The following is a 27,152-nucleotide window of genomic DNA, read 5'->3' on the forward strand; positions in this document are numbered from 1 at the left end:
AGAGGCTTTATATGCAAAAGTGGGAGTATTGATAACAACTCTTTTTTTCATATATAATCATTATAGAATTTGAAGGTGAAGTTCTTGTGAAGCTTGTCAGATTACCTTTCAGATTTCCTTCTGTTGTTTCCAAATACTACTTCACAGCAGTATCATCTCTATCCCCATATGCTTCTAGAACACATTAATTCAACAGCAAACTTCATACTATCGGACTTAATTTAAAATGTGCTACAAGAACTTAAATTTACTGTGTCCACTCAGCATTCCTAATCCATGTTATCTTGAATGTTTGAGTTATGCTACAGATATACTGGACCAGAGAATGAGAAAATCCGAATTCTCTAGAACCTATCCCTTACATGGAATAGCTAACACAGTGGGAGATGCATGGCTTTTCTGTCTCTCTCTCTCTCTCCTTCTCTCTCTTTCTCTCTCTCTCTCTCTCCCCACCCCTGCCTGCCAAGAGCATAAACAATCTATTTTAATGGAAGAACTGAAGTAAAGCAAGATAATCCAAATTAACTGGAGGTCCGTGATGGTTGGGGAGAGATAAATTCACTATTGTGTTCCCAGTGTTAGAAAGTGACTGGCATATCATAGGCACTTAGTTAATTTGACTGTATGAACAAATAAAAAAATGTTTTAATATACTTATTAACTCTTTAATACAATAAGAGCTTTATTCCCATTGATTCAGGATATGGTGATGGGTAGGTCATCATTTATTTTGTTCCACCTTTATGAGGCCTCAGGGTTTTCCACTATATCCTTGTCACTTATGACAATACTAACAATAATAGTAGATATAGCATCTAGCATTTGTATAACGCTTTTCACATTTAATAAATAAAATTTAATAAGCTGTACATATATGTGCTTTCACTTTATCCTCAGAAGAAATCTGAATGATGAATAGAAAAGGATCCAAAAATGGTGACCCTTCTTCCTTCTCCCAGTCCTGGACCATAGCCTTCCTTCTATAGCAGGGATGACAGATAGAGTTCTTTGATTGGTGAGAAGACTAGAAATAGAAAGATATCAATATGTTATGTGCCAGAAGCCACACATCAAGTTTATAACAAAGACCCAAATTATATGTAGTCTGACATTTTTTCCACTTTAAATTTATTATGGATTTAACTTACTTTACATTTCATTCAACAGTTTCTTTGAGATGTCACAGAAATTCAGTGATGGATGTATATTTAAAATTGACTATAAAGTCAACATTGAATGAGATAAAGAAGTGCTATATATAGAAGATAAGAAAATACTATTTTTCAGAGCCAAGCATTATCTTATTTTTATTGGTATTTTGAAAGTATTTATTAATTTCCCTAGATAAAAAATGGTACGTGATTTGGAATACAAAGAATAAGATTTAGATGTGATTTATAAATCTCTTTTTTGTTTTCATTCCTTTTATGAATCCTTAGAAATAGGTGAAGATGTCCCTTCTGAACCCTGTTTTTTTAACTTGGTTTTTGAAGGACCTGTTTCTTTTTCATTTTTGTGCCCTTTCAAATAGCCAGCAGTGTCATTAGTATGCTACTGTATTATGAGAACAAATTATGAAAAAACAGGTAAGGATTTAGGATACTTTACTGAAAGTTTTTTTTTTATGAATAAAGCCTTTTGTATTTATCCATTACCTGTTTGGTAGCTTTAATTTCACAATGTAGGATATTCTAAAAATAAATATTTGGATTTTATTCTGGATTTTTCATGTTAACAAAGGAAGGGGGAAAGAAAACACTGTTTAATGAGACTGTTAAAGTTGGATCTTACAGGAAAACCTAAATTTGAGGTAAAAAATGATTGATCTTATTTTGATTTTTGGCTAAGACTTTACTTGGTTGAAGTACACTTATTCAGAACTGGAGACCTCAGAAGTGCTTGTAACTTGACAAAAAACAACCTGGATGCACTATTGGGACACTCTTGAACGTTTACTTGGTGATTCTAATGGTGTACGAGACATTACTGAGTGAGATCCTTTGCCCAGGTAGCTCAGGGATCTGTCCTGCATATGGGGGACTGTGTGGGAAATGGTGTCTCTGTTTCAAAGAACTTCAGGTCTTTTTTAAGCTCTGGGATTTCTGTATTTATCTGACCTGTCTTCAGTCCTCATAGAGAATTGATTTATATAAGCTAATGTCAATTAAGATAACAGCCTTTTATCTGTTTCAGAAATTTCTTCTAAATTATAAGGACTACTACCTCTAGGTCTAGTATTTGAAGATTTGGCACAAATGTTTGTTTTATTTATAGATAATTTTCACGTTTGGAATTATTAAATTTGAAAAATATTTGACTAGCCAAACTTGGTATCTAATTTTAGAGGAGCTGATGGCTGTTAAGTGATGATGCATAGATGGAATAGGTCCTGAAAGGCCCCCGATAGAATTGCTTTTGCTGAGCAGTACTTCAGCATTATGCCCTTGACTCATATCAAGAAGGGCTAGAAGGGGAAGGGGTACAACTGATTTATAGGGATGTTGTTGAAGACATTGTCTATATATCTCACACAGTGTCCCTTTTATAAAAATCTATAAGAGCAATTTTTCTTACACTTTGGTGCCAGGAAAATTTATACAATTATCTTTCAAGTGATCCTGTTTTCCTCTTTGCTTTGGTTGCTAGGAAGTATAGCAGTAAATTTGTAACATGTTTAACAATTAATCAATTATATTTTGGGATACATTTTATATACTAACTTTATTTTACTCTTATGTATTTAATCTTCTTTTGATACTCCATTAAACATCAACACATTTGTTGAATGCCTGTGTATGTTAGGCACCCTGCATGATGCCAGAGATACAGTAATGGGCACATCTGACACAGCCCCAGCCTCATGGAGCTTAAATTCTTTGGGGGGAAAATAAGCATTAATCAAATAATCATACAAAGAAATGTAAAAAAGGAAATTGTTACAAGTACAATGAAGGCACATTACATGATGCTATGAGACTCTATTTTGGTTGTAATTCCTCTTTTCCTGTAAGTGTTATATCCCTTTCTATGGTAACAGAGATACATATTTACATACAGTTAGACACATACATATATACATATGTACATAAACACTGTCTCTAGAATACATTTATACTTATGTTTTCTTGTGAAAACTCTTCTTCGATATGATTAAATGGCTGATTGTTTTTCCATTATGTAGAAGTATCACAATATATATGTCCAGTACCTTATCATTGGACACAGCTTGTTAAAAATTATTCACTATTGTAAAAAAATATATATTGTTTTATTTTTCATTTTTTTGAAAACCAAGATTTTCTAAAGAGTTCTGTTTTAGCAGGGGAAAAACAACAACAACAAACAAACAAAAACCAAAACCATCCCACCCCTCACACTCAAGAAGTCTGAATAGAATCCTTTTTAATTAGTCAAGGATAGAGGGTCTTATTGACAGAAGATAGAGCAGAAACAAATGCACCATAGTTTAACTAGCTTTTCTTGGGCCCATAACCATCAGTCACTTTGTCTGCGTGGGGCAGCATCTTGCCTGTTCCAGAACATTCAATTCATGCTGCAGTACTATCCTTCTATACTTGGGGCTAGCCTTCCATGTTGAAGCACTAACAGTCTGTGTGCTTTTCCATTCATGGAAATATTTACAAATAATGAGCTCTTAGACTAAATGCAGCATCACAAAGATCACATCCCTGAGGGGGGTGAGAAGGGAAGAGCAAAGCAATCAGGGTCCAGGAATGACAGTTTCCAAACAATGTGTCTACTGTAGCCTTCCCATGTCTCTACATTTACTAATGAGGCTGAATAGTTTATTACAGGCTTGTCAATGAGTTGTTTTTCTTTATGAATTCCTTGTTCATATCCTTTGCCAAGTTTTCTATGGGTCAGTTCATCATTGTATTATCATTGATTTGTAATGGCTTCTTTTCTATCAAGAATATTTTCACATATGCTGCAAACATTTCATTCAGTTTGTCTTTGCTTTTTAATTGCCTTGCGATATTTTTAGCATAGTGATTAAACACACAGGCTTTGAGACAAATCTTTGACTCAAACCCTGTTCAATGACTTATTACCTGTGCATTTTAGTCAAGTTGCTTAACCTCTTTAAAGCTTTTATGGATTGTTATGGTTGTATTTGCTTTTTTTTGTCTCTGGAAACAGTAGGTGTAAGGAATAAATTTAATAATGTATATTCACTGTAAAATCTTTAGAAAACACAGATAACTCTAAATTTTAAAAAATCATTCATAATTCATAATGCCTCTACCTATTCACTATGTATGTTAGCAAGCAGTTATGTCATATATTAATCACAGTTCTGGATATAGTTTGGAATAAAGTTGTTCTCCTTTAATATATTGCAGATATCTTTCTTGGTTAATATGTATGTTCACTTTATCATTGCTAATTGTTGTGTAATATTCCATCTATAGATATGCTATAATTTACCTTGTTCCTTATTTTTAATTAAATCAATTCCAATGTTAATTATTACATATGTTGTAATGAGCCTTTCATGATTACTTCTAATAAGCAGAATTTTATGTCATATGATTAATACATCTTTAAGGTTTGGGATATTTCTGTAGCTTCATCTACACTAGGTATTATCTTTTTTTCTTTTCCTTTTTTCTTTTTTGCCAGTTTGTTAATGTGAAATGATATCTTATTTAAATTTGCATTTCTTTTGGTTACTAGCCACTTAAATATGTTTTGTGTATTTATTAATTGTTTTTATTTCTTTTTTTTAATAAATTGCCCTGTTAATTTCTTTGCTAATTTTTCATTTAGAGTGTTCATTTTTTTTCCTTATAGATTTTAAGAGCATTTATATATTGCAAGGACGTTAATCTTTTATCATGAAAATTACAGATATTTTCCTGCTTTTCCTTTTCATTTTTACTGGTTTTGATTCAAGGAAAAATTTGGGGTTTTACAAATAAATAAATCTAGCTATCTTTATTTTTTACCTTTAAAGATTATGTAAGTAGTCATCAGTATTTTCTTCAAGTACTTTTATGTTTTTGTTTTTTGCTTAAAACGAATTTCAGGTTTCTCTCTAAATTTTACATTTAAATATAGATTTATAGATAAATTTGACATTTAAATAAGCTCCATGAGGGCAGTGGTTTTGTCCATCTTATTATTCCTTATTGCTGGCAGTATTCATGGCCCATCACAGGTATGTAATACATATATATCAAATAAATAATATAAATCTTTAATTACCTAAATTTTAATTTTGTTATAAAATGGGTGATAGAAATGTCCTTTCCTAACATTTTCAAAAAGCTGGAAGTGTACTTTCTAAAATGTATTTATAATCTGTTATCTTTCCTCTGTCCGGAACATTCTTCGTTTTCATCGCCTGAATTCTTGATCATCTTTAGATGTCAGCTCAAGCATTGTTTCTGTAGGAAAGCCTTCTGTGATAATTGTTAGATAAGGTCACATTCCAAATTGTAAGTTTTCATAATGCAATCTTTCTTTGTGACAGTTGTCACTCCTGCAGTTTCACAATTGTTTGTAGAGTTATTTAGATATTTATTTTCCCTACCAGCACCAAACAGGCAGGGACTTTACTTGTTTTTGCTTATCATTATATCCCACTGCCTGGTATTAGATATTAAGTTTTTTTTTTCTTTGAATGGAAAAATAAATGAACAAACTGCCACAAAAATTGCATACTGAGTTTTTGCACATGTGTGATCCCCTTGAGGGCTTTATTATTGATCTTTGTTTGTTTTGTTATCGGCCCCATACAGATTTAATAATGCTAGCTTTAGAAGACATTTTAGTATCTCTTAGGTTATGATGGCTTACCATGTACCCCCTATAATAATTCATCATAGTTTTAAAACTTTTCCAACTATTCTCACATATTTATTCTTCCACTTGAATTTTATAATCATTTGCCAAGTTCAAAAAATTCTCATTGTATATTTGTGTTTGTGTGTGTGTCTATGTGTTGGTTTGGGAGGAAGGAATCGTTTTAAATTTATAAATTAACTTGAGGAAAGACAGTGTATTTTTAATAAAATATGCAAGCTTCTTATTCAGGAATTTGGTATGTAGCTTTTATTTACTTGAATGTTTTTTATTTCCCTCAGTTAATTTTAAAATTTTATTCATCCAGAACCTGAACATTTCATGCTATGATTTTTCTTACACATTTTTGTTCAGGAAAGAGTTAACATGGCAGGCTTGAGTTTGCTATCTTTAGCAAAGTCTGCTTTCAGGCTCAGACTTTGATTGGCATCTGGGAACTTGGGTTTTGAAATGTTCCCTTTCCCTATGGTACTAAGTGGTAAGGTTATTTGGTGTGCCAGGGGTACTGAATTTCATTGTGCTAGCCTGCCTAAATTAAAAATAATAATAATAATACAATGGTTTATGATGGGCACCTACTTTCCTTCTGAGAGTTTTTAATGATTGTGGCTGATCTTGCCTGTGTAACCAACCCCCCAAAAATCCTTGAGCCATGAGTCTCAAGGAATCTTGCTGGGTAAAAACACTACACACGTGTTACTGCATTTTACTGATGGAGAACATTGGAAGCTTACAGATGGATTTCTCCAGACACCACCTGATATGTCTTTTTCTCTTATTAGTTTCATTAGTTTTAAGTTTCTTCTCTTGGCTTTTCCTAGTAGTCTTCATAATGTCACCTCCAAAGGATAATTCTGTGTACTTTTTAACAATATTTATCTCTCACGTTTATTTTTCTTGTCATATTATATTGATCAGCTCTTCCAGAAAAATGTCGAGTAGTATAGTTGACTTCAGGAAACTTTAACATGATTGTGATAGTGTTTTAAATATGTTTTCAGTTGTCTTTAGCTTAATATTCTTTATCGTGTTATGAAAACATCCCTTAACATCTAGTCTAACATCTAGTTCACTTAGAGTTTCATCAGAAGCACATGATACATTTTATTTTATGTCTTTTTTTGACATCCTTTGAGATGATCCATTTTCTTTGGTTCTTTATTAATCTGAGAAATTGTTATATATATATATATATATACACACACATATATACACATATATATAATACATAGAAAATTTTTTAAAATTCAGAAAACTTTTAAATTTATTTTGTTTTATATTTTTGGCGGGTGGGGCTGTGTCAGGTCTTAGTAGAGGCATGTGGGATCGTCGTTGAGGCACGTAGGATCTTTCATTGCGGTGTGTGAGCTCTTCGTTGCGGCGCACGGGCTTCTATCTAGTTGTAGCACACGGGCTTCTCTCTAGTTGTGGTGTGCAGGCTTTCTCTCTCTAGTCATGGCACATAGGCTCCAGGGTGTGTGGGCTCTGTAGTTTGCGGCATGCGGGCTCTCTTGTTGAGGCACGCGAGCTCAGTAGCTGTGGCATGTGGGTTTAGTGGCCCTGTGGCATGTGGGATCTTAGTTCCCTGAACAGGGATTGAACCCACATCCCCTGCATTGGAAGGCAGATTCTGTACCACTGGACCATGAGGGAAATCCCTAAAAAAATTTATTTTAAGTGAGACATGATATAACTAAGTATCCCTAAGGTAATAGAGTATCCATATTATTTTAAATGAGTTTTAATTCTTGCTGTGGAAAACAAGATTAAGTATTATTGCTTATAGTAATTTACTGCCTTTTAAGTAATAGAGGTTAGTAGAAGGATGCAAGGTGAGATGCATCATCTTGTGATGTCATAGAAGATAAAATAATTTAATAGAATAATACATAGAAAAATTAAGATTGCTCAGCATTTTCTTATGGGACAGTTAACTGTAATTTTATGCCCAGCATGTGTTTGTCAAAATGTATATTTTCTGAATTTCAGCAATATTTACACATACAGCTATGTGTGTATATATTTTTACTTTTCTGTGTATTTTTGGTGCAAAAAAAAGCCTGCTGCATTCAGACAAGTATTTTTCAAAGCACCAACTTATGCTGCCAGCTCTCTCACCTAACTTTTAATGCAGTATGATGAAATAAACTATTTTGTGTTTTGCATAATTGTCACAGTGCCCATAATGGTGATTTTTTTTTTTCCTGTTGGAGTGGGCACCCAGATATGAACTGAATATTTGAATGTTGGTAATATTGACAGGGCATGAGATAGTATGATGTCATAAATTGATTCTCATCTTCCACTCTAATTAGTCATGATCATTATACATTATTTTATTTTGCTAATATTTGCTTCCTGTGTTCTAAAACTATATTACTAAAAGATATCAGTTTATAGTTAAAATTGAGAAGAATGTTAATCTTAAATATATAAATTTTTAAAATAATAGCTGACTATAACTATAACTAACTCCTGTCATACTTACTACTGAAATATATTTGTATCTATGAGTTGCATTCTAGTTCTTGTAAAAAGATTAAATATTCTCACAAGGAAGAGAGGATGTAGGTAAATAAACATAAATTACAACATTTAATTGAAATTCAGTTAATCATTGTTTTTCTTCAGCTTTTATATGGGAGATAAAATTTTTTTGGCATAGTAAAAATATCTTTATCTCTCTTGTACTCCATCCAAATTTCCATCTGATAATGTGGCAAAAGCAGCCTTCTGAAAATAAGTAAAGTAAATGCTATAGTAAAAGCATGTTTTTCTGATTTCCATCAACCATAAATGTCTAGCAGCTTATTTTCCTAGTCGAATGTTTGATAGCTGTAAAGGTGAGCCAAGTTAAAAAGGAGAAGTCATGCCCCCTGCCCTCAATCACCACATAGGCCAGCAGTGAGATGGACATGTAAACAAGCACTTTTAATGCTATGTGGTGATTTCTTTTAGGGGTTGTACAAAGTTAATGAAAGCCTAGGTCATTCATATTAAGTTGGCATTGGGGTGTCAAGGAAAATGTTATGGAGGCTGACAAATTTGAACTTAGGTGTTGCTCCCACACCCTCCTTTGGTAATTGGCCCCACTAATCCTGCCTAACATTATTTCCTAGTATCTCTGTAATAGGTTTCTTCAGAGAAACAGATCAAATAAGGTGTGTGTGTATATATATATATATATATGTGTGTGTGTGTGTGTGTGTATGTTTGTGTATGTATATGTGTATGTGTATTATATGTCATAAGGAATTGTCATGCACTTAGGGAGGTTGGTAAGTCCCAAGATCTCTAGGGTGAGTCAGTAAGCTGAGACTCAGGAGAGCCAAAGGCATAGTCCATATGAGTTCAAAGGCCTGAGAACCAGAAGAGCTGATGGTGTGGTTTTGTCCTTCGACCTGAAGACTTGAGACCCAGGCAAAGCCACTGTTTCAGTTTGAGTCTGAAGGCAAAAAGAGTCTATGTCCCAGTTCGAAGGTGGTCAGGCAGAAAGAATTCTCTCTCACTTGAGGGAGGGTCAGCCTTTTAATTTTATTTGGGCCTTCAACTGATTGGATGAGCCCCACTCACATTAGGGAGGGCAATCTGCTTTACTCAGTCTCAGATTTAAGTGTAATTTCATCCAAAAATACCTTCATAGAAACACCCAGGATGATGTTTGACCAAAAATTTGGGCAACCCATGGACCAGTCAAGTTGACGCTTAAAATTAACCACCACACTGTCACAGATGATGCCCTGATCTGTCCATTGTTCTATGAACACTTGATATTCACTTGTGAACTTTCAGTCTTGTTTTCCCCCAAAACTTATATCACTTTCCCCCTTTCCTTTATCTACTAAATACCACTGACTTTCTCTAACTAATGTAACCTCTAACTGATCTCCCCTCTTTATTTCTTTGCTCCTCAATTATAAATTTTCGTTATTTCATGGTTGTTTTTGTTTCTCTAATTCAGTGGACAACTTTCTGAGGGTGTGATGACTATGCTTTTTCTTTTTTCAGTCCTTTTCCCTCTAAGTAGAAGAATACTTAGTATATAGATAGGGATATTTGTTAATTAATTTATTTATTCAATAATATCAACTTAATATATATTAGATAGGAAACACTGAGCTAGGTCATGGTAATATAAACATAAACAGCATAGAACAGCTTTCTGGTTGTTGGAAGCAGATGGTAAGTGGTTATAATACAATGTAGTATTACACTAGAAGGCTGAAAAAGTACTTTGGAAATCTAGATGATATGATAATCACTATCTTTATCATGCAGACTCAAATAAGATATTATCAAAGGAGTCACATTTTTTAATCTGGTCCTAAATGAGTAACTAGGTAAATTAACAGTTGTAAGTTAGGGGAAACATTTAGAATGAATGGACTACAAAACCGAGGGTTATGGATGAGAAGAATATGCTTGAGAAATGTGAGAAGGTCTGTGTGTCTATAGTGTATGGCTTGTGAGTCTTTGGGAAAGAAGAGGCAGGTGAGAGGTAGATAAAGCTATAGCTTAATACACTTTGCATGCCATTGCTAGAAGTTTTAACTTTATCCCTGTAGGCAATAGGAACCAGTGGACATATTCAAAGGAGTGAGTGACATATCATATTTTCATTTTTAAAGGTGATTCTGGGAATAGTATGGAAGATGGCCTTAAATAGGCAGAGAAAGTAGGAGTTGGAATAATTAAGAAGTTCATTGTCACAATTTAGTTAGGAGAGATTGAGGGCTTGAATTAGGTAGTGAGAAGAGAGAATGGAACTTGCATTTTAGAGGAGGTATTTTTAAGGTTGAATCAATAGAAATTGGTCACAGTGTCAGGGAAGGAGAAATTGGAACATGAGAGGTTAAGAGAGAATGAATATGTAGGAAGGTTTCAGGGAGAGGGAAAAATTCATCATGACTCTTGAGTTTCTCGGCTGGAAGATGGGGTGAATGGTGATGGATTGAAATCAGAATTTGATTAGAATCAGATATGTTGCTTCAGGGTTTCATACATAGCAGCTCCATTGCTGTCATCTATTGAAAATCAGCCCTCGACACAAGGGTTTCTATTTTTTAAAAAAAGAATCAAGTATGTTAGGAAAGGTATGGAGTTGAGTGTTGCATGTGCTGCGTTTGAGATGCCTGAGGAACGGTTGGAATGCAGATCTGCAGGATGAAGAGGATGCCTAGGCTGAGCCGAGCTGTGTAGTCCTTATCTTGGCTCCCACATGGAACCAGGTGACAAGAGGGGGCAATTGGAGGAGAACATGTAGTTATAAGGAGACTTAAGAGGATCAACGTGCCTCGCTCTATACATATTTGATTGACTGATTAATTGTATTAATAATGGGCCCTATATGAAGCAAAAGAAATGGAATCTATGAGATTCCACTCACGTTCTCATAAGTAAACTGTAGTATATCAAAGCAGGTTATGAAAATGGAATCCTTTCTGTATAGCTGCATGACCAAGCAAGTGAGCTGACTTATATTGGATCTTCAGTTCTCATCTGCAGGCAACTCAACCCCATAATTGGTCTTGCTATGTCCACTCTTGCTGCACTTCAAGGAATTCTCTACATAGTAGCCCCAGAGATTTTTTTTTTTTGTCAACTAAATGTGAGGTCAATCCCTATGTAAGATCAACTCTTTCCTTGGCCCTGCCAACCTCTCTTACACATCTCCTACATTGCCCCTCTTCACCCACCAGGCTCCAGCTAAAGGGCTCTTCTTTCTGTTCCTGCTTCACGGCCTATGTATATGGTAGGTGCTCAATAAATATGAAGTGAATGAATGACTCTACCTTATAGGTTTATTATGAGAAGTAAATGTGAAAAAATATATGAAGAGTCAATTAATGTGCCTGGTACATTAGAGGTGTGCAATAAACTCTACTTTTGATCATTTTTGTCCTTGTGTTACCAAATCTATAAACCTGATGTTTCTTTATCCTCTTCTCCTTCAACCTGCCTTTCTAGCTCTTCCCATCTAGCCAACTTACTGTGTTTGACTTTTGCATCTCCATGTGTATTGATGTCTCTCTTCTCTTTAGTTGGTGCTTCATATGACTTCATCTAATTCCCTGGGCTTTTTGCATATGTGTCCTCTCCTGAGTAACCCCATTTCTTATTGTGCTTAAATCATTATGTATGGATTCCTGGTCCCAAGGACACTGAACATACAACAACCTTCCTGCAATGAAATTCCCAGGAGAATGGGGACCCTCTAGAAATTCCCAAGACTATCAAGGGACTCTTCACCACTCATAAAGCATGATCCTGATCACATCATTATTAATGTGGATTTGGAATCAGCAATTTATAAATTAGAGCCAAGACTCACTGAATACCAACTCTGGGCTAGGCAAAGTCCTAAGCACTTTATATAAATTACCTTCCTTTACAAGTTTGATTTTATTAGTATTCCTGTTTTATACTTACTAACCTGCCCAAGGTCACCCTGCTAGTGATTTGCAAGTTAGGATTTAAGCCCAGGTGGTCTAATTTCAGATTCCTGCCCTCAACTATGCTTTTATATTCTATAATGTCTCAATAGCAGTTGCAGGGTCATAGAGTTAACTTTTATTCTTTAATGTTTGATTTAAAATTTTTAAAATAATATGCAGTTTTAGTTAAAAAAAAAACAAAACTTCCAACAGTTCCTTTCTATCATTCTACCCTACTACTTCAAGTCTCACTTAACTTACGGCAACTACTGTTAACAATATTTTCTGAGTTTTTGTCTTTATATAAGATTTTTCTTTTTAACCTCTTAGTGTCATCTTCCTCTCAGCTTTTGTCTTCTGAAAAGTCAGCTTATTCCTAGTTAGTTGGTGAAAGTGTTAAATACAAATGATGATACACACACACACACACACACACACACACACAACTTGAGTTGACCCTAGGAGAAAGGTGTTCTACCTATATCCCAGGCAGACTTCTAAGATTAATTAAATTCTTACCTATTTGGTATCTATTTACTTGAGTTCCTGCCTGAAGGAGACCCACTTTTATTCTAAAACTCCAGGGTGATGAATTCTTCAAGTTCCCGGGACCGAAGCTGCTATTTGACAATTCTTCTATGACTATCACCTTGACGCTCAGAGAGAAATGGACAATGGCCCTTCCCGTCTGGCTATATGGACTCAAGAATCAAATGTTTTCTAAACAATGTGAAGAGAGTTTTGTTTCTAGATCATTATCTTTTCCCACCTTTTCCCTTCCTGCAGCAGAACTCTACTTCTTCATCAGTGACAAAAAAAATGCCTCTATGGAAACGGCCGTGCTTTTCAGCATGCAGTGGAACATTTTCCTAAAAAGTGAGGTCACCAGAAGCACAGAGCAGAGAAATCCCAGATGGCACTAATATTTGATTTCATTTTGAGCTCGCTCATATTCAGCAGATGGATTGGAAGGCTGACCTTGCTGACACTTCTGCAACACTGCCTGCTACTCCAATTGCCTTTGTGAATGTTTTTTCATAAGGCTTCTCCTGGTACCTCAGAGATTGATGCCTGGTCGCCCGCCTGTGTCATGCTTCATTACGCCAATGTGGTTGAGAGTTGCTGTGTTCTATAAAAGGGGAAATCCTAGCTCATCAGTATCTCAAACTTTTCCTACAGTCTCACAAATTGCTTGTAACATCTCAGAGAACATCATCTTCGCTTTCTAGGTGTACCTCTGATCTGTATTCGTTTTTAAGTTATCCTTTCCTAATTTTTCTGCTTTCTTTGGTGACATGGACAAATTAAGAATAATATAAAAAAATCCTCTGGAAATGACTAAACTTAACAGTTTCCAACATGCCTATTAGACACGAAAATCTAATTATATGAAGGTGAATATTGTTGAATTCCTCCTTGCAGTATAGCTTTGGTGGCTAAGAGCACAGACCTGGGTTGGAGTTCCCAGCTCTGCCATTTCCTTTACTTTAATGTAAGCCTCCGTTTCCCTGTTTGTAAACAAGTGATATTATTAGTGCCTACCGGTTAGGATTGGTGTGAAGGTTAAGTGAGATATAATGAACAAATCATATTTTTATCACAGTATCGGCACAGAGTAAATACACAGTGAATGTCATTGTGCAGTATACTTAGTATTCTTTTGCATATGTGTATAATATAAAGGATAAAATAATTTTGCTTAGTTTTTGGATTGCAAGGAAAGTGGACCGTTTGTTAAGGAGGAAGTTTTTAATGATCAGACTGAGGCTTTGTTTCAACACTTTTTATAAAATTGTATTCACTTTTACAGATCATTACATAATCCACATACCTGTTTGGACAGGGACCCTGTGGAAATGCAGCACACCCTCTTCCCCTTCCTCCTGCCCCCTGCAGCTCGCTTCTGTTTCAGTGATGTGGCTAGAGAAAAGAAATGATCACACAGTGTGAATATCCTGACAGGTTGACCTACATGGCCATTCTGTAAAGTTCCCTGGGAACACTCAATGCTGAGAAGGATTAGGTTGCTTCAATCTCTACAAGTTGCTGGTTCTGACACAACCAGATTTTGGTGCATATTTTAAAGCAAAGCATACTTTGGCTTAGAAAACACTGCATATTTAATAGCCTATTTGACTGAATCACCTCTCTACCCAATGTAATGTTGATGAATTAGACTGCGGTTTTGTTGTGAAACTTTCTTGAGGATGTTACTTTTTTCCCTTTGTATAGGTCCAACATAAGGCCAGACTATGCAGACTCCAATTTCCATGAGTTCAAGATGCACACCTTCAACCGGGTTACATCCTGCAAAGTCTGCCAGATGCTCCTGAGGTAAGTTTGTGTGATCCTGGTTTTCAGTTTAAAGGAACTGGTATAACTGCCAAATGTTTCAGACTTTGCTAAGGTCCCAGCAAAATGTTCTCAAGTGGGGATATTGCCTTACGAGTTTGGATCCATCAGGTCCTTCCTTGGCCTTGTGCCTGGACAGTTCCTTCAGAACCCAGGAAGGTCCTCTCCCTCTGCTGAAGGGAACTGCATAGCACTGTGTTCTCTTGTTTTGCTTTCTGGCAGTAATGATTTCCTATAGGCAGAATTTCGCACCTTTTAACCTATCACCCTCTAATTTTACCTTGCAGGGGAACATTTTATCAAGGCTATTTATGTGTTAAGTGTGGTGCAAGAGCACACAAAGAATGTTTGGGAAGAGTAGACAATTGCGGCAGAGTTAATTCTGCTGGTAAGTCATGTTTATTGTTGTGATTCTGCTTTTAATGAGAACGTAAAACTTGTTAAACACAATTAAGGCTTAATTTACTCATAATATATGTTTATTATAACACATCGCCTTTTGAAACTATCGTTTATGAGCACAATTAGGAAATTGTTGGAAATTCTTGTGACTTTTATACATACCTGGAAGGCTGAGGGCTTCAAGAGGGACTTGGAAGGTTCCATATCACCCATTTCATTCACCCCTAACCCCTAAATTTTAACAACACTGTACAGATACAGCTAAAACACACAAATGGAGGTGTACAAACAAAGCAAAACAAAATGGTTCTTTAATTCTGTCTTTGGTTTTTGAATTTCTCCTTTTTTTCTCTTAAATATTCATCTCCGAAATGCTAATGCTGCCAGGGGTAAACATTACACAGACTAATTCATGAATTGAATACACTGTCATTTTACAGCATTTAACAAAGAGCACGTATCCTTTGGAGTTTGTGTAAATATTTTCCCCTTGGTTTTTAAAAATAATGCTCCGTGATTGTGACCTGAGCCAGTTTCTAAAACTGTTGGCAATTATGCATTCAGTAGCCTTTTGCCTCTGTCTGCTCCTCTTGGGCTCTCTTCCTTCTCTTTCTTTTCTGGCCTCTTTATTCTTTCTCTTTCTTCTTCTTTCTCTTTGTCCTTTTCCCCTGAGTTGCTCTGTGTTTTATCAATAAGACCTTTCAAAATCAGTAAAACTTTTTGAAAAGAAGAAAGGGATCTTTAACAGCTTGAGTTCAGAAGGTAGCCACGTCAACCTTTGATTTTCCCAAAGGGAAAGGTGGACATTGAATTATTTTGGATAATACGAAGAAGAGTGAAACAGAGGATAATAGCTCATTTCAGAGCTGAGTTCAGAAAATAGGCAATCGTACAAAAGGTGTGAATCCTATTAGAGGACTGAGATCACAGCACATTCCTCTCACTCGGCTCCTTCTGTAGATGTATTTTCAGGGCCCCACGAGCCATTGTCGATGCCAGGCATGGGCAGTGCAAGGAGAGAGAGCCCGACATTAGTTGAGCACCTGCACTGTGCCTGCCCTGCCTGGGCCTCTGCCGGGCCTTTCCTGGAGGGACTCGTTCAGTCCTCAAAAGAGCCCTTCCCAGTTTCTGATGGAGGTCACAGTGCTTATGCAACTTGCTCAAGGGCTGTTAGGTAAAGGAGACAAGATTAGCACCTACTAATGCTTCTCAAGGTCTGAAACAATCTACAAAGGTATAAAATATAAAAGAAATACTACATATATTTATTATTATTATTATTATTTAATCGCCTACCTGAAACAATTTATCACTTAAATTTCTGTGGTTCCATCTTTATGTGTTCTGTCCTTTAATCTCTTTGAGGACAATTAACATGTTACTTGCTCACAGTAGGTGGATGGATTTTTATAAACCCCCATAGCCCTGTCTTATGAGTTTCAGTCTCGGAGGAGTATAAAGTGACCCCATAGTTGGCAGGGTTCTTTCAGTCTAAAGGGAATAGTGTAGGAGAGTGGTTGTGAGTCAAGCAGAGATGATTGAAAATCTGGCTCTGCTCTTAGCTAGCTGCATGAGCTTGGGGAAAATATGTAAACATTTCATTTATTCATCTGAAAAATGGAACTTAGAAGATTATTGTGAGGATCATATGAATTAATGTTTATGCCTAGCAAAGTGCCTGGACACAATAAAAATTCAATATTTTCATCCAAGGTGTTATGATGAGAAGCCGGTTTTTGAAAGGAATGGGTTTTAATCTGCATTTTGGTTGTTTTTGTGATGTGGAGCAAATGTGTATAGAGAAACTAGTGAGCACCAAACTTTGAAGTGATAGACAAGAATGACATTAAAAGGACTTAAAATTTTTACGTTACACACAAGTCAGTAGGAAACAGTTGGGAATTCCTGGTCTAGCCAGATACGAGAGTGGTATATTCCCAGTGTCTGTTCCAGAGTCATTGGTTCAGTGTCTTCTTCTGGTACATGAGTTGCTCTATGGAAGGAGACAGCATGAGAAGGCATTAAAGCCTATCAGCTCTGGAGTCTTGGTCGGGTTGGAATGAGGCTCCACAATTTTCTAGCTGGGTGACTTTGGTCCACAGTTACTTAACTTTTTTTTTCTTTCAATCTTTTGGCTGTGCTGCATGGCATGTGGGATCTTAGTTGCCCGACCAGAGATTGAACCTGTGTCCCCTGCATTGGCAGCACAGAGTCTTAACCACTGGACCACCAGGGAAGTCCCCCAGTTACTTAACTTTTTAAAGGCTTAGGTTCTGCCCTTATAAATTAGGGATAATAATAGTACCTAGCTTTCAAAAGTGTTTTGTTTTTTTGAATAAATCTGTAGTAACAGGTACTGCTCTAAGTGCTTTACCACCGTTAGCTCATTTAGTCCTAGAACAATTTTGTAAAGTTGGTATTATTGCTATTTTTATCTTAACAATGATGAGAAATTGAGGCACAGAGAAATAAGTAACATGTCTGAGTTGCTTAATTAGTAGACCTAAAATTCAAATCCAGACAAGCCAGCTCCTGAGTTTGTTCTTAACCGCTGGGTTGGCGACCAGTCCTGTGAACTAGCTGTGATGATACGTGCCAGGTGCGTCGAATGCATAGTACCTAACCCAAGTACATAATCAAGTGCTTGGCTTTCTCTGTGAAAGAGAGAGAAATTCTAATCTGTGTTTGTTTGGTTTTTTTAAAGCAAAAAACACTTCAAATTTAATTAAGTTAGTAACTACCAAACGTCTTTAGGTTTAAATGTTCGGATGTGCTGCAAGAAATTCAGGTATCTCTGGGGACCATGCCTGTCCTTTCCCCATGGAATGTCTAATAGCTGGAAGTAATTTAGACACCTTAAGCTCCAGGGCCTCTTATTTTAAGATGAGGAAACTGAGTCAGAAAGAGTATGAAAATAAGAGTAACAGTTAGTGCTTTGCAGATTATAGATAATGCTTACTTATACTCATTCATCAAAAGGTAGGATTGTTCTCTAAACTCTTATTTAATTCATTATAAAGCAAGAAATAGTTGTTTTAAACCTCTGGCTAAATTTGCTTCTTGGAGTTTTGAACGTAATTCCCTTGCTCTCTTGATTCTTTCTCTGCTTTGCATCCTTAGTTGTCCTCCATTCTCCTTATGTTTTGCACAGCTGTGTCCTCATTCTCATCCTCTCTCCTCTTTCTGTCCTTTCCTGCTCAAGATTTTTAAGAGACTGATAGCATTGAATGCTCGTAGTTAGTTAATTAGTGTTATGAAGGAGGCTCCCCTTTTTTGCCTTTGGATTAAGATTTGATGGGTAGCCCTTAGAAATAAAGGGATCTATCCTCAGAGCGAAGAGGAACTTCCATTACAGCTCTATCAGTAGCCTTCTGTCCCTCACTTCCAAAAAGATACTCTCTGAAAGTTGGAAGTCATGATACCCTCTCCTCAACATCACCCCTTCCTGCTCTGATGTAGGTAGTGATCATGCGTAGAGTGTGAGTTTCATCTTGGTGGGTCTGTTATGAATGTGATAAAATAGGTAGTATTTTGAGGACATGGACAAGCTAGACTTTATGGGCTGTTACCTATCCTATAGAGAATCCCAATTCCCAATATTGGTTTAAGTTTTGCACAGTTCTTTATTTCAACATCCAAGAGTAATTTCTTGCAGGAGTTCAGCAAGGTAACTTTCCATGAGTGATATGACTAGAGAAAAACGGGTGTAAGGAAGGAGGGCAGGAGGAAGGACATGATATATCAGAGGCTAGAGATATAGTTTACTTGAATGGGACTTTTGTATGCAGGAGAGAACTTGAGAGAGAACTTGACTTTGGGGAAAATCATCCCAACAGCCAAATTTAAAGCAAGTGAATAATACTGGTTTAAGGCAAACTTAAATTTGTATAGAATCCAGGTTCCCCCACAAAATGAAATCATCGGTGATTTGAGATGACTGACCCCACCTTTACAGAGCTTTATGGCTTCGTTGGTTAACACAGTCTATATTCTCAACAGACAAAAAGAGATTCCAGTTGGCTCAGTGTGAGTCAAAAGTCCACTTGTGGTCCAGAAAGCCACGGCTACCAGGAATGGCTAAGTAGTTATAAACGTTGGATAGTTGGGGTGGAAGACAGTTCCAAAAAGTGGAGCATTTTCATTCAACATTGGACAGGTTTATAGATAAGGGAGCAGTCAGTTGGCAAAGAGGTACTAGTTGTACAAAATGACACAGTAACCCAGGAGCTAAATGAAGGCTAAAGAATCTTCCACTCCACCTTGTAATTGTCATTTCTACTGGTCATCACATTGCAGGCCTTACCCTACCTGACCTTTCTTGATCATCTGGCACAATTAACCATCCACCACATCCCCCAGGTCATCCTTTGTATGTCTGATTAATTTTTCGGGCATTAGCTATAACCTGTAACCCAGATAGATAAGACTCCACTTCCACTTAAGGTTTTTCTCCTGAACTTTGGATTCCAAATTTCCATTTTCTTCTCATGTATCCATTCGCAGGTGTCCTGCAGTGACCTCAAATTTCACATATGTAAAACCAACCTCATTAGTCATCACCACCAACTTCCTCCTCTTCCTTGTCTTAGTTAAAGGTCTACCATTCCTACACTCACTCAAACCTGGGTGTCAGCCTTGACTTACCGGCCTCCTTTATCTTCATTCACTTACCTATTCTTCTTAGTTCTCCTCCTAAGTCTCCCTAGGAGAGAGATACCATATCCACTGATATGGTATTGCTATAGATTAAACAAAAGCTCATTGTCTCTTGTTTGGACAGCTACAAACTCCCTGCTGTTAATTTTACTTCCACTGTGCAATTTGCAACACGATCTTTATTAAAATCAAGTCTGATGTGTCACTTATTTGTTCACTATAACTTCCATTCCTCACAGAATAATGTTCAAACTTCAATTAGATGGTGAGCCTCTCACTGATAAGAATCATGCTGAACTGATGTTCTGACCTCTGGGAAGCCATGATGGATAGATGAGTGAGTGGACAGACCGACAAATAGAGTAATGAGTAGAACTGTGGTGTACCAGGATTTCTGGGTCCTGAAAATCACTGTAGTCTTAGAAGCAGAAGCAGGAGGCTGTGGGGGATTGGACAGTTTCTGGTTCTACCCTTGTAGAGACTAGAGCTCGAGTGGTTGTGGGATAAGTGGAATAAAAACCTGATCTGAATCCCTGGCTGATACTTTAAGAACGAAAGATAGAAAACTGAGTAGACCTTTGCATTCCTTTCTAGTATTTATTCAAGTTAAGGTTCATGCCCTGAGCATTGATCATCAGGCCCTTGACAAGGGACACTTGGGTTAGGTTAATAAGTAGCAAGAAAATGAACTGGCTCATGGAACACCTAATGACAAAAATGCCTCTATTTCTGGAGAAATCTACTCCCTTTCCATTCAGTCCCATTTTTAGAATTCTTGCATGGCTCTTAGTGTTTCTCCTCCCTGAAATATGCTCCCTTTTCTCCCTACAGTTCCAATATCTACCCTTCTTTTACTTCCTCTCCAAGCTCTTCGTCAATCATTTAACCTTATCCTGTCCACCCAGTAGTCATCTGAATTAAATTGTTCTCTGATTAGTTTGTGTGTAGGTTTTATGTCTTTGCCAAGGTTAGGCTGTGTTGTGGTAACTAAAAAACCCAAAACCCCAGTGGCTTTAACACATACAAGTTTAATTTTCACACATGCCCTGTTTGCTTTGGGTTCTTCCCTTCTAAGTAATGGCTTGGGGATCCAAGCTAGTTCCATCTTGTGACTATGAATTCAACACATGGCTCCTGGGCTTGCTGCTCTTAAGACCTATGGACTGGAAGTGAGCAAATACATTTTCTAACATCAGAAGTTCATTGGTTAAAACTAGTCACATGGCCTCAACTTAATTATATAAGGGGAGCTGGACAAGTAATGGAACCCATGGACTGTTTGGGGAACACTACTGTCTCTGCCACTTTTTTATTTTATTTTATTTTTTTAAGAGTTTTGCACTGTGAATAAGCATTCTCTAATCACCTTTTTTTTGTTTTAATGGAAGTTTGTAACATTTTATTTTATTTTATTTTTTTGGCCATGCTGCATGGCTTGTGGGATCTTAGTTCCCTGACCAGTGATCAAACCCGGACCCTCAGCAGTGAAAGTGAGGTGTCCTAACCACTGGACCACCAAGGAATTCCATCTGCCACTTTTTATTTCCTCTTGCAGAGTATATGCTCCTTCACTGTAGGGAATGTGTTTCTCATCTTTTGTATCTATCCCTTAGTACCAAGTCCAAAGTCAAGGTGCTTAATCTCAAGTTGTTACTCCTTTTTCCTAAATAGGAATATTTCAACCCAAATACAATCCTTGATAGTGTTGAATGTGGTAAAAATACTAACCATTAAGCATTTGAAATAGCTCTTCTTTTTTGTGGAAGTTACATCTTCTTTGGATGTTGTCTCCCCTGGGTTCAGAAACCTTTTATATTTCATGATCTGTATCCCTGAAATTTGTCTAGTCTTCATGCATCCTCAAAATAATAATTACTTGGTAAAAATGCAGTTCATTTCTGAATGAAGAAATTCATTCTTATTAATATTTGACTCTGACAGATTATTAACTCAAGTACATTTCAAGTGTTATAAAAGGTCCTTTAAGATTTTTTTATATATATATTTATAAGACAAACTATGCAACTTGGACACAAACTTGAAGGTTTGGTGATTAGTTTATGTCTTAACATTTGAGGATTTGCATGGATATAAAGAGCAGGCAATTCCACTCTCTTTTTTGCTAAACTTGAGTTGACTTCTTCACATTCCCCATGGCAACCTCAGCGATCAACATGTACACGGACTCTGAAGTGTGCTGCCAAAACTTTCCAACCTTAATAATGCATAGTTATGAACTCCATTATGTGACACTTTCTCAGCCAGTCACTGCAAAGATAATATAATTCTAGAGTGGCATTTCTTTCTCCCAGTACACCACCATGAAGGTCTAGTCCTAGACTATAACCTTTGGGGGCATTTGTGGTTTTTCCCTGCTGTAATATGTGGCTAAACTCCTCTTGGCCCCTTCTTACCTTGACGATCAATATTATAGCTTGCTTTGCATCCTCTCATTTTAAACAAAGAAAGTAACATTGGAAGGGAAATATTGCTGGAGCAGATGACTTCGGTTTATTGCATCTTTTCCTTTCGTGGGAGCAGCTCAGCTGCTCAGCTGCTCTAATATTTAATAGAAGCAGATCCCCATTTACTTATCTGTTTAATCGCTCTTTTATCTAGGCCAGCTGCTGCTCCTAGGTGCTGCAGCCACTCCTAATTGGAAGGAAGTTGCCTTGGTATCCTAATGGTTTAAACCTGCAAGATTGTTATCTAGGACCTGCACCCCAAATTGGCATCTGAAATGGCTCTTTTATAAATAGTATTGCAGTATTTTATCATAAGAGATGAACTTTTAGAATATAATTTTATTTCATCCTTCTACCATTAGGCATTTTATCTCATGACTTTTACATAAACTGAAGCTTGATCATTGATTTCATAACCAAAAAATAACTTTGGTTCTATTTAACATTATTTAAAGCCTTTTATATAAATTAGTTATCTTTTTTAACTCATCAAGACAATTTTTTACACAAGGGTAGTTATTATTCCTTCCATTTAATTATTTGGGTCAGTTTAATGATATATTAATAATTATTAAAGTGAACTGAAAACTATTATATGGTTGAATTCCTGTTAGAGCTCCTGAAAAGATTTGAAATCACAGCCTCTTTCCAAGTATTAGTTTTTTGTTTTTTTTTTCCTCCAAAATATTGCTGTAGATCTGAGTGGTGAACACAGCATTGTGCAACTTCCTCCAAAACTTGATCAGCCCAACTGTCTTTTAGTTTTAATGTTTCATAAAAATAGCATATTAGCCATGATGACAAAAAACCTTCAAAAGCTTTCCTGGTAATTACTTTTCTGTGGCCCCTTTTAAGACAAATGATCTGAAGGGGCATCAATTTGTTTAGTCTTAAGAAATAGAACTTCAGACAAGAGACAAAGCAGATTGTGTGATAATGTATGCATCGAGAGTCGCTTGTATTGGAAAACAAATATAATAGGACTGAAGTTTATGTATAAAAATTAATGAGGGCTTCCCTGGTGGCACAGTGGTTGAGAGTCCGCCTGCCGATGCAGGGGACACAGGTTCGTGCCCCGGTCCGGGAAGATCCCACATGCCGCGGAGCGGCTAGGCCCGTGAGCCATGGCCGCTGAGCCTGCGCGTCCGGAACCTGTGCTCCGCAGCGGGAGAGGCCACAGCAGTGAGAGGCCCGCATACCGCAAAAAAAAAAAAATTAATTAATTAATGATATGATATGAGTCTAAAGTCTCAGTGAAAATCATTTGTCTTACACAAATATGCCTACTGACCCTATGCCAGCGTTGAAGATAGAGTTCTGCTCAGACTCCAAGCACCTCAGTAACAGCACTTCTCTGAAGTACATTGAACCAGTTGGGACATGATGAAAGAACGCAAGGTGTAAATACCTTGAGGGCCTGTGAGTCACCACCTAGAAAGGTTCTTGAAAGGGTAAGAACATTTTATAGTTTGATCAATAGGAGCCTGAAAAATCGGCTGCAGGGTAGAGACAAGTCGAGGATTAAAAACTTTTGGAAACTTGAAGAATTGAATTACTATCCTAAGGAAGTTCCCAGGAGAAAAAGAGACAGAAAAGAGAGAGAGACCTTTTCATCAGATCTCAACCCGCAAGCTTTCTATTTGGTCAGAATTCAGCCAAACTAAATTTGACAATCATCAGCCCTTATTATTCTAGTCCTGATGCAGCGCTGTGACGCACAAAGAGTTTTTAGAGATCCAAGTGCCCACCAGTGTAGTTTGGGGCATATATCAAGAGGAAATGAAGGATGGTGTTGTAGACTTCAAAATCAGAGCAACTTTTCCATAGAATACTTCATCAGAAGAGGTTGTTATTCTATTTTCCCAGCCAAAACGGAATTTTACTTTGAAAATGTATGACACAGTGTTGCAGTTGGGTTTTCTGCTCTCTCATCACTGTTAGTTTCACGAAAGTTTTAAGTTGTTGCATCAATATGGTTATCAGAATTTAGATTGTGTTTGGAACGGGGACAATCAATCTGATGGTACGGCCCCTGGAACAAGTACAAAAGTATAAATAAAGGAGCCTGGCTAAAAATTTCTGAACTCGGAACAGATTCTAAGAGTTATTTCTAGTCCTTTGGCTTTTGCCCTATCCTCAGAATATTTACAGAACTTTGCCATGAAATATGAGGAAATAAAAGCTCAGACTTTCAAGAGCCATTATTTATTGCTCTGCCCAGCATGAGCAGATCACAGTGTGAGCTGCTCGATGCCAAGTCCATGGAAGAAATAGGCCTCTTTCCTGGGTGGCAGTGGAGAAGGCGGGGGAATGTGGTGGCCCTGAGGACAGGGAGTAGTGGCAAGGAAAGGGTAAGCTCCAATCAAGGACTCATGTCCTCAGAGTTGGAGTTGCATCCAGCACAAAGCCCATTTTCCATTTTCCTATCTGGGTTACACAGAGGAGCCTTTGTGAAGAGCAGGTACATCCAATAAGAATTATGAGGAAAGCTGAGTTGCTTGATGAGATGCAAAGAAAGAAAGCAGAAGACAACAGCCAGTGGGAGAAATGAAGGAGAGAGTGTTGGGTAAGGTGGTCAGCCGAGTCTAGTTTATTCCTCACTTTGCCAGTCTCATTCATGCCTCTTGTGTTCCGTGGTCAGTGCTCACTCATGCCGGGAGCTGGGTGGCTTGCACTAAGCAACAACATAAGAAGGGCCTGTAAATGAGGGGCTTCTGTTCCCAGATCTGTTTTCTGGGTAAAGAGGTGCAAGTATCTGCATAGCTAGATCATCACCTTAGATACCATCGTTTCCTCTTCCTGAGGAACCCCAGAGCACTCCTGGAACGTGGTGTGCCAACTACTGCCACGTGGGCTATCATAGGTTTTATGCCAAAAATAAAATACATTTAAAGCATATTACAACAGACCTACTTCACCAGGACATAAAAACACTTCTCTGCAGAGTCAGGAAAAAAAATACTTCTGAATTAAAATTAAGGTGCACACTCATTTTTAAACACTGACCATGAAAGATCTGAGGTTTTCCCATTTTAGAGGTCATCGGGAAATATCAAAGCTTTCCTCAGTCTCCTTGGATGGAAAACTTAAACTCCCCTCCTGTTTGGTGCTTCTTGTAGATTGTGACTCCCAGTTCAGGCTCTTTCTCTAACTCAACAGTAGAAGAAGAAAGTAGTGTAGGGCTTTTCTGGCATATAGGTCTTTCTGGTCAAACCAGTGAAACAGGTATCACAACTGTTCCGTTAGGAACCCAAGTTCACCTAACCTGGGTTCTAAGTCTGGGCACAGTATCCAGCAGAATGGTACTTTCATAGATTCTCTCCCCAGTCCAGTTCTCTTAGGCAGTCTTTCTTCTGCAACTTTGCATATTTCTAGCAGAGAGGGAAAGGAAAATACCTTTCTGTCCTTTGTAAAGGCCAACTTCAGACCTGGTAAAAATGACTTCGTAGAAGAGAGTTACGTATGAAAGTTAGTATGTTAGGGTTGAAATTGACAAAGAAATGCAGGCTTTGCTTTTCTCCAGAAAGGTGACTTTTTCCTCATGCGTCTTCAGTTCCATTAATCAGGAATAGTCCTTTAAAAAACAAAAAGCCCCAAAACCTCCTGTTCCATGCCCCAGGCAGTCTTCCTGTGTCAAACAATCTGTGGCAGCTAGTAAGGTGTTCTGGTACTTTTCCCCTGGAACTCTGGTTGTGAGGCTTCTTGGAACCTCTATAAGAGGTTCATTTAGGCTGACAGAGCTGCCCTTTCTCTCCTGATATTTCCGTCAGTGTCTTCTCTTCTCAGATCCTTCTTCAGAGGATCATTCTGGTTGAGAAAAGTATAGGCATAGGTGCAAATGATGAGTTGTTTTTCTTCGCAGTCTGGAGAAATTATAACATGCATAGGTGCTCCTGGATATGGGGAAAGGAAGCAAAATATTAACCACCAGCATTTTCCACATGCAGTGTGTGCCTTTCCTTTCAGAGATACCCTTTGCCCTCTGCCATGTTACTTACTTGAAGATCGCAGGGTCCTTCCTAACTGTTAGTCATTTTCAGGAACTGAAATGTAATGGAGATTGTTGTTTCTATTTACAGACAGGTACACTGAGATGAAAGGAAAATTAGCATTAGAATTGAATCCTGTCCTTTTTAAATTTCCATCTTTAAATCAAACTGTACTCCCCCCAAATTAAAACCAAAAGCAATAGCCCCTTAATGCAGAAAAATTCATGTGCAAATTATATGTGTTAAGTTTGCAATTGTTATAGTCAGTGTACTACGTTTGTAAATTATTTGTGTTTAATTCTTAAAACTGGGTGTGTTGAAAGAAATGTTCCCACCTAGCTTTCTCTTTTGCACATAAACTTAGTGCAAGTCCCTGTTTCAAGGAGCTTTATGTGGTTGGATTGAAATTGCTTAATAAACAATTGAAAAAGTTAAGCATAACCAAGAAGTCATTTAGTACTATGAGTCACTTTCCTGACAAGCCAATGAGGCAAGAGAACCCGGTTGCAAAACAATTACTAGCCCTGCCTGAGGGACCCTGGAAATATATTACAGATAATGTTAGGAAAACAAAGCAGTAGTGTTTTACCACGCTGCAGAGAACAAGTTAAGGTTGCTAACCAAACAAAATAACTGACAATGCCAATTTTTACATTTGTTTCAGAACAAGGGACGCTCAAACCATCCGAGGTAAGGTTAACATTTACATTTTTTTTTGTATAACTTTTGCATTTCAAATTGTTTGCTAACTTAAGCAGGCTCGAACTCCTAGAATGTTAAATGTGCCTTTTAAAATGGATAGAAAACAGCTAGAGTGAGCAATCAAGTGCTTGTGAGTGAAATGCACAGGGTAAATCAGAGGAATTTTCAGATACCATCTGAAGATCTTAGGTAGAGGAAAAATGTGAATATTTCATCTAAGAATGTGTGTGAGATGGGACATTTCAGAATCTTAGGTACTCACTTATTCAGGTAAATTTCAAATAAATATTGTAGCAATGTTGTGGCACTAATATGGGGGTACC

The 27,152-nt window shown here is 37.2% G+C and overlaps 1 protein-coding gene across 2 annotated transcripts in view; it reads left to right on the top strand.

Annotated features, from left to right (window-relative positions):
* Positions 1-27,152, top strand: part of VAV3 (vav guanine nucleotide exchange factor 3) — a gene marked incomplete at its 5' end in the record, with an annotated part of 388,846 nt that overhangs the window by 230,048 nt on the left and 131,646 nt on the right. For both annotated transcript variants that reach the window (XM_082646938.1, XM_082646939.1), the window contains 3 exons: positions 14,496-14,597; positions 14,903-15,003; positions 26,792-26,817. In XM_082646938.1, the coding sequence (XP_082503064.1) occupies positions 14,496-14,597; positions 14,903-15,003; positions 26,792-26,817 (229 nt within the window). The remainder of the gene's footprint in view (positions 1-14,495; positions 14,598-14,902; positions 15,004-26,791; positions 26,818-27,152) is intronic.

This window comes from Grampus griseus (assembly GCF_964374135.1).
Source record: "Grampus griseus genome assembly, chromosome: 1".
Classification (NCBI taxonomy): Eukaryota; Metazoa; Chordata; class Mammalia; order Artiodactyla; family Delphinidae; genus Grampus; species Grampus griseus.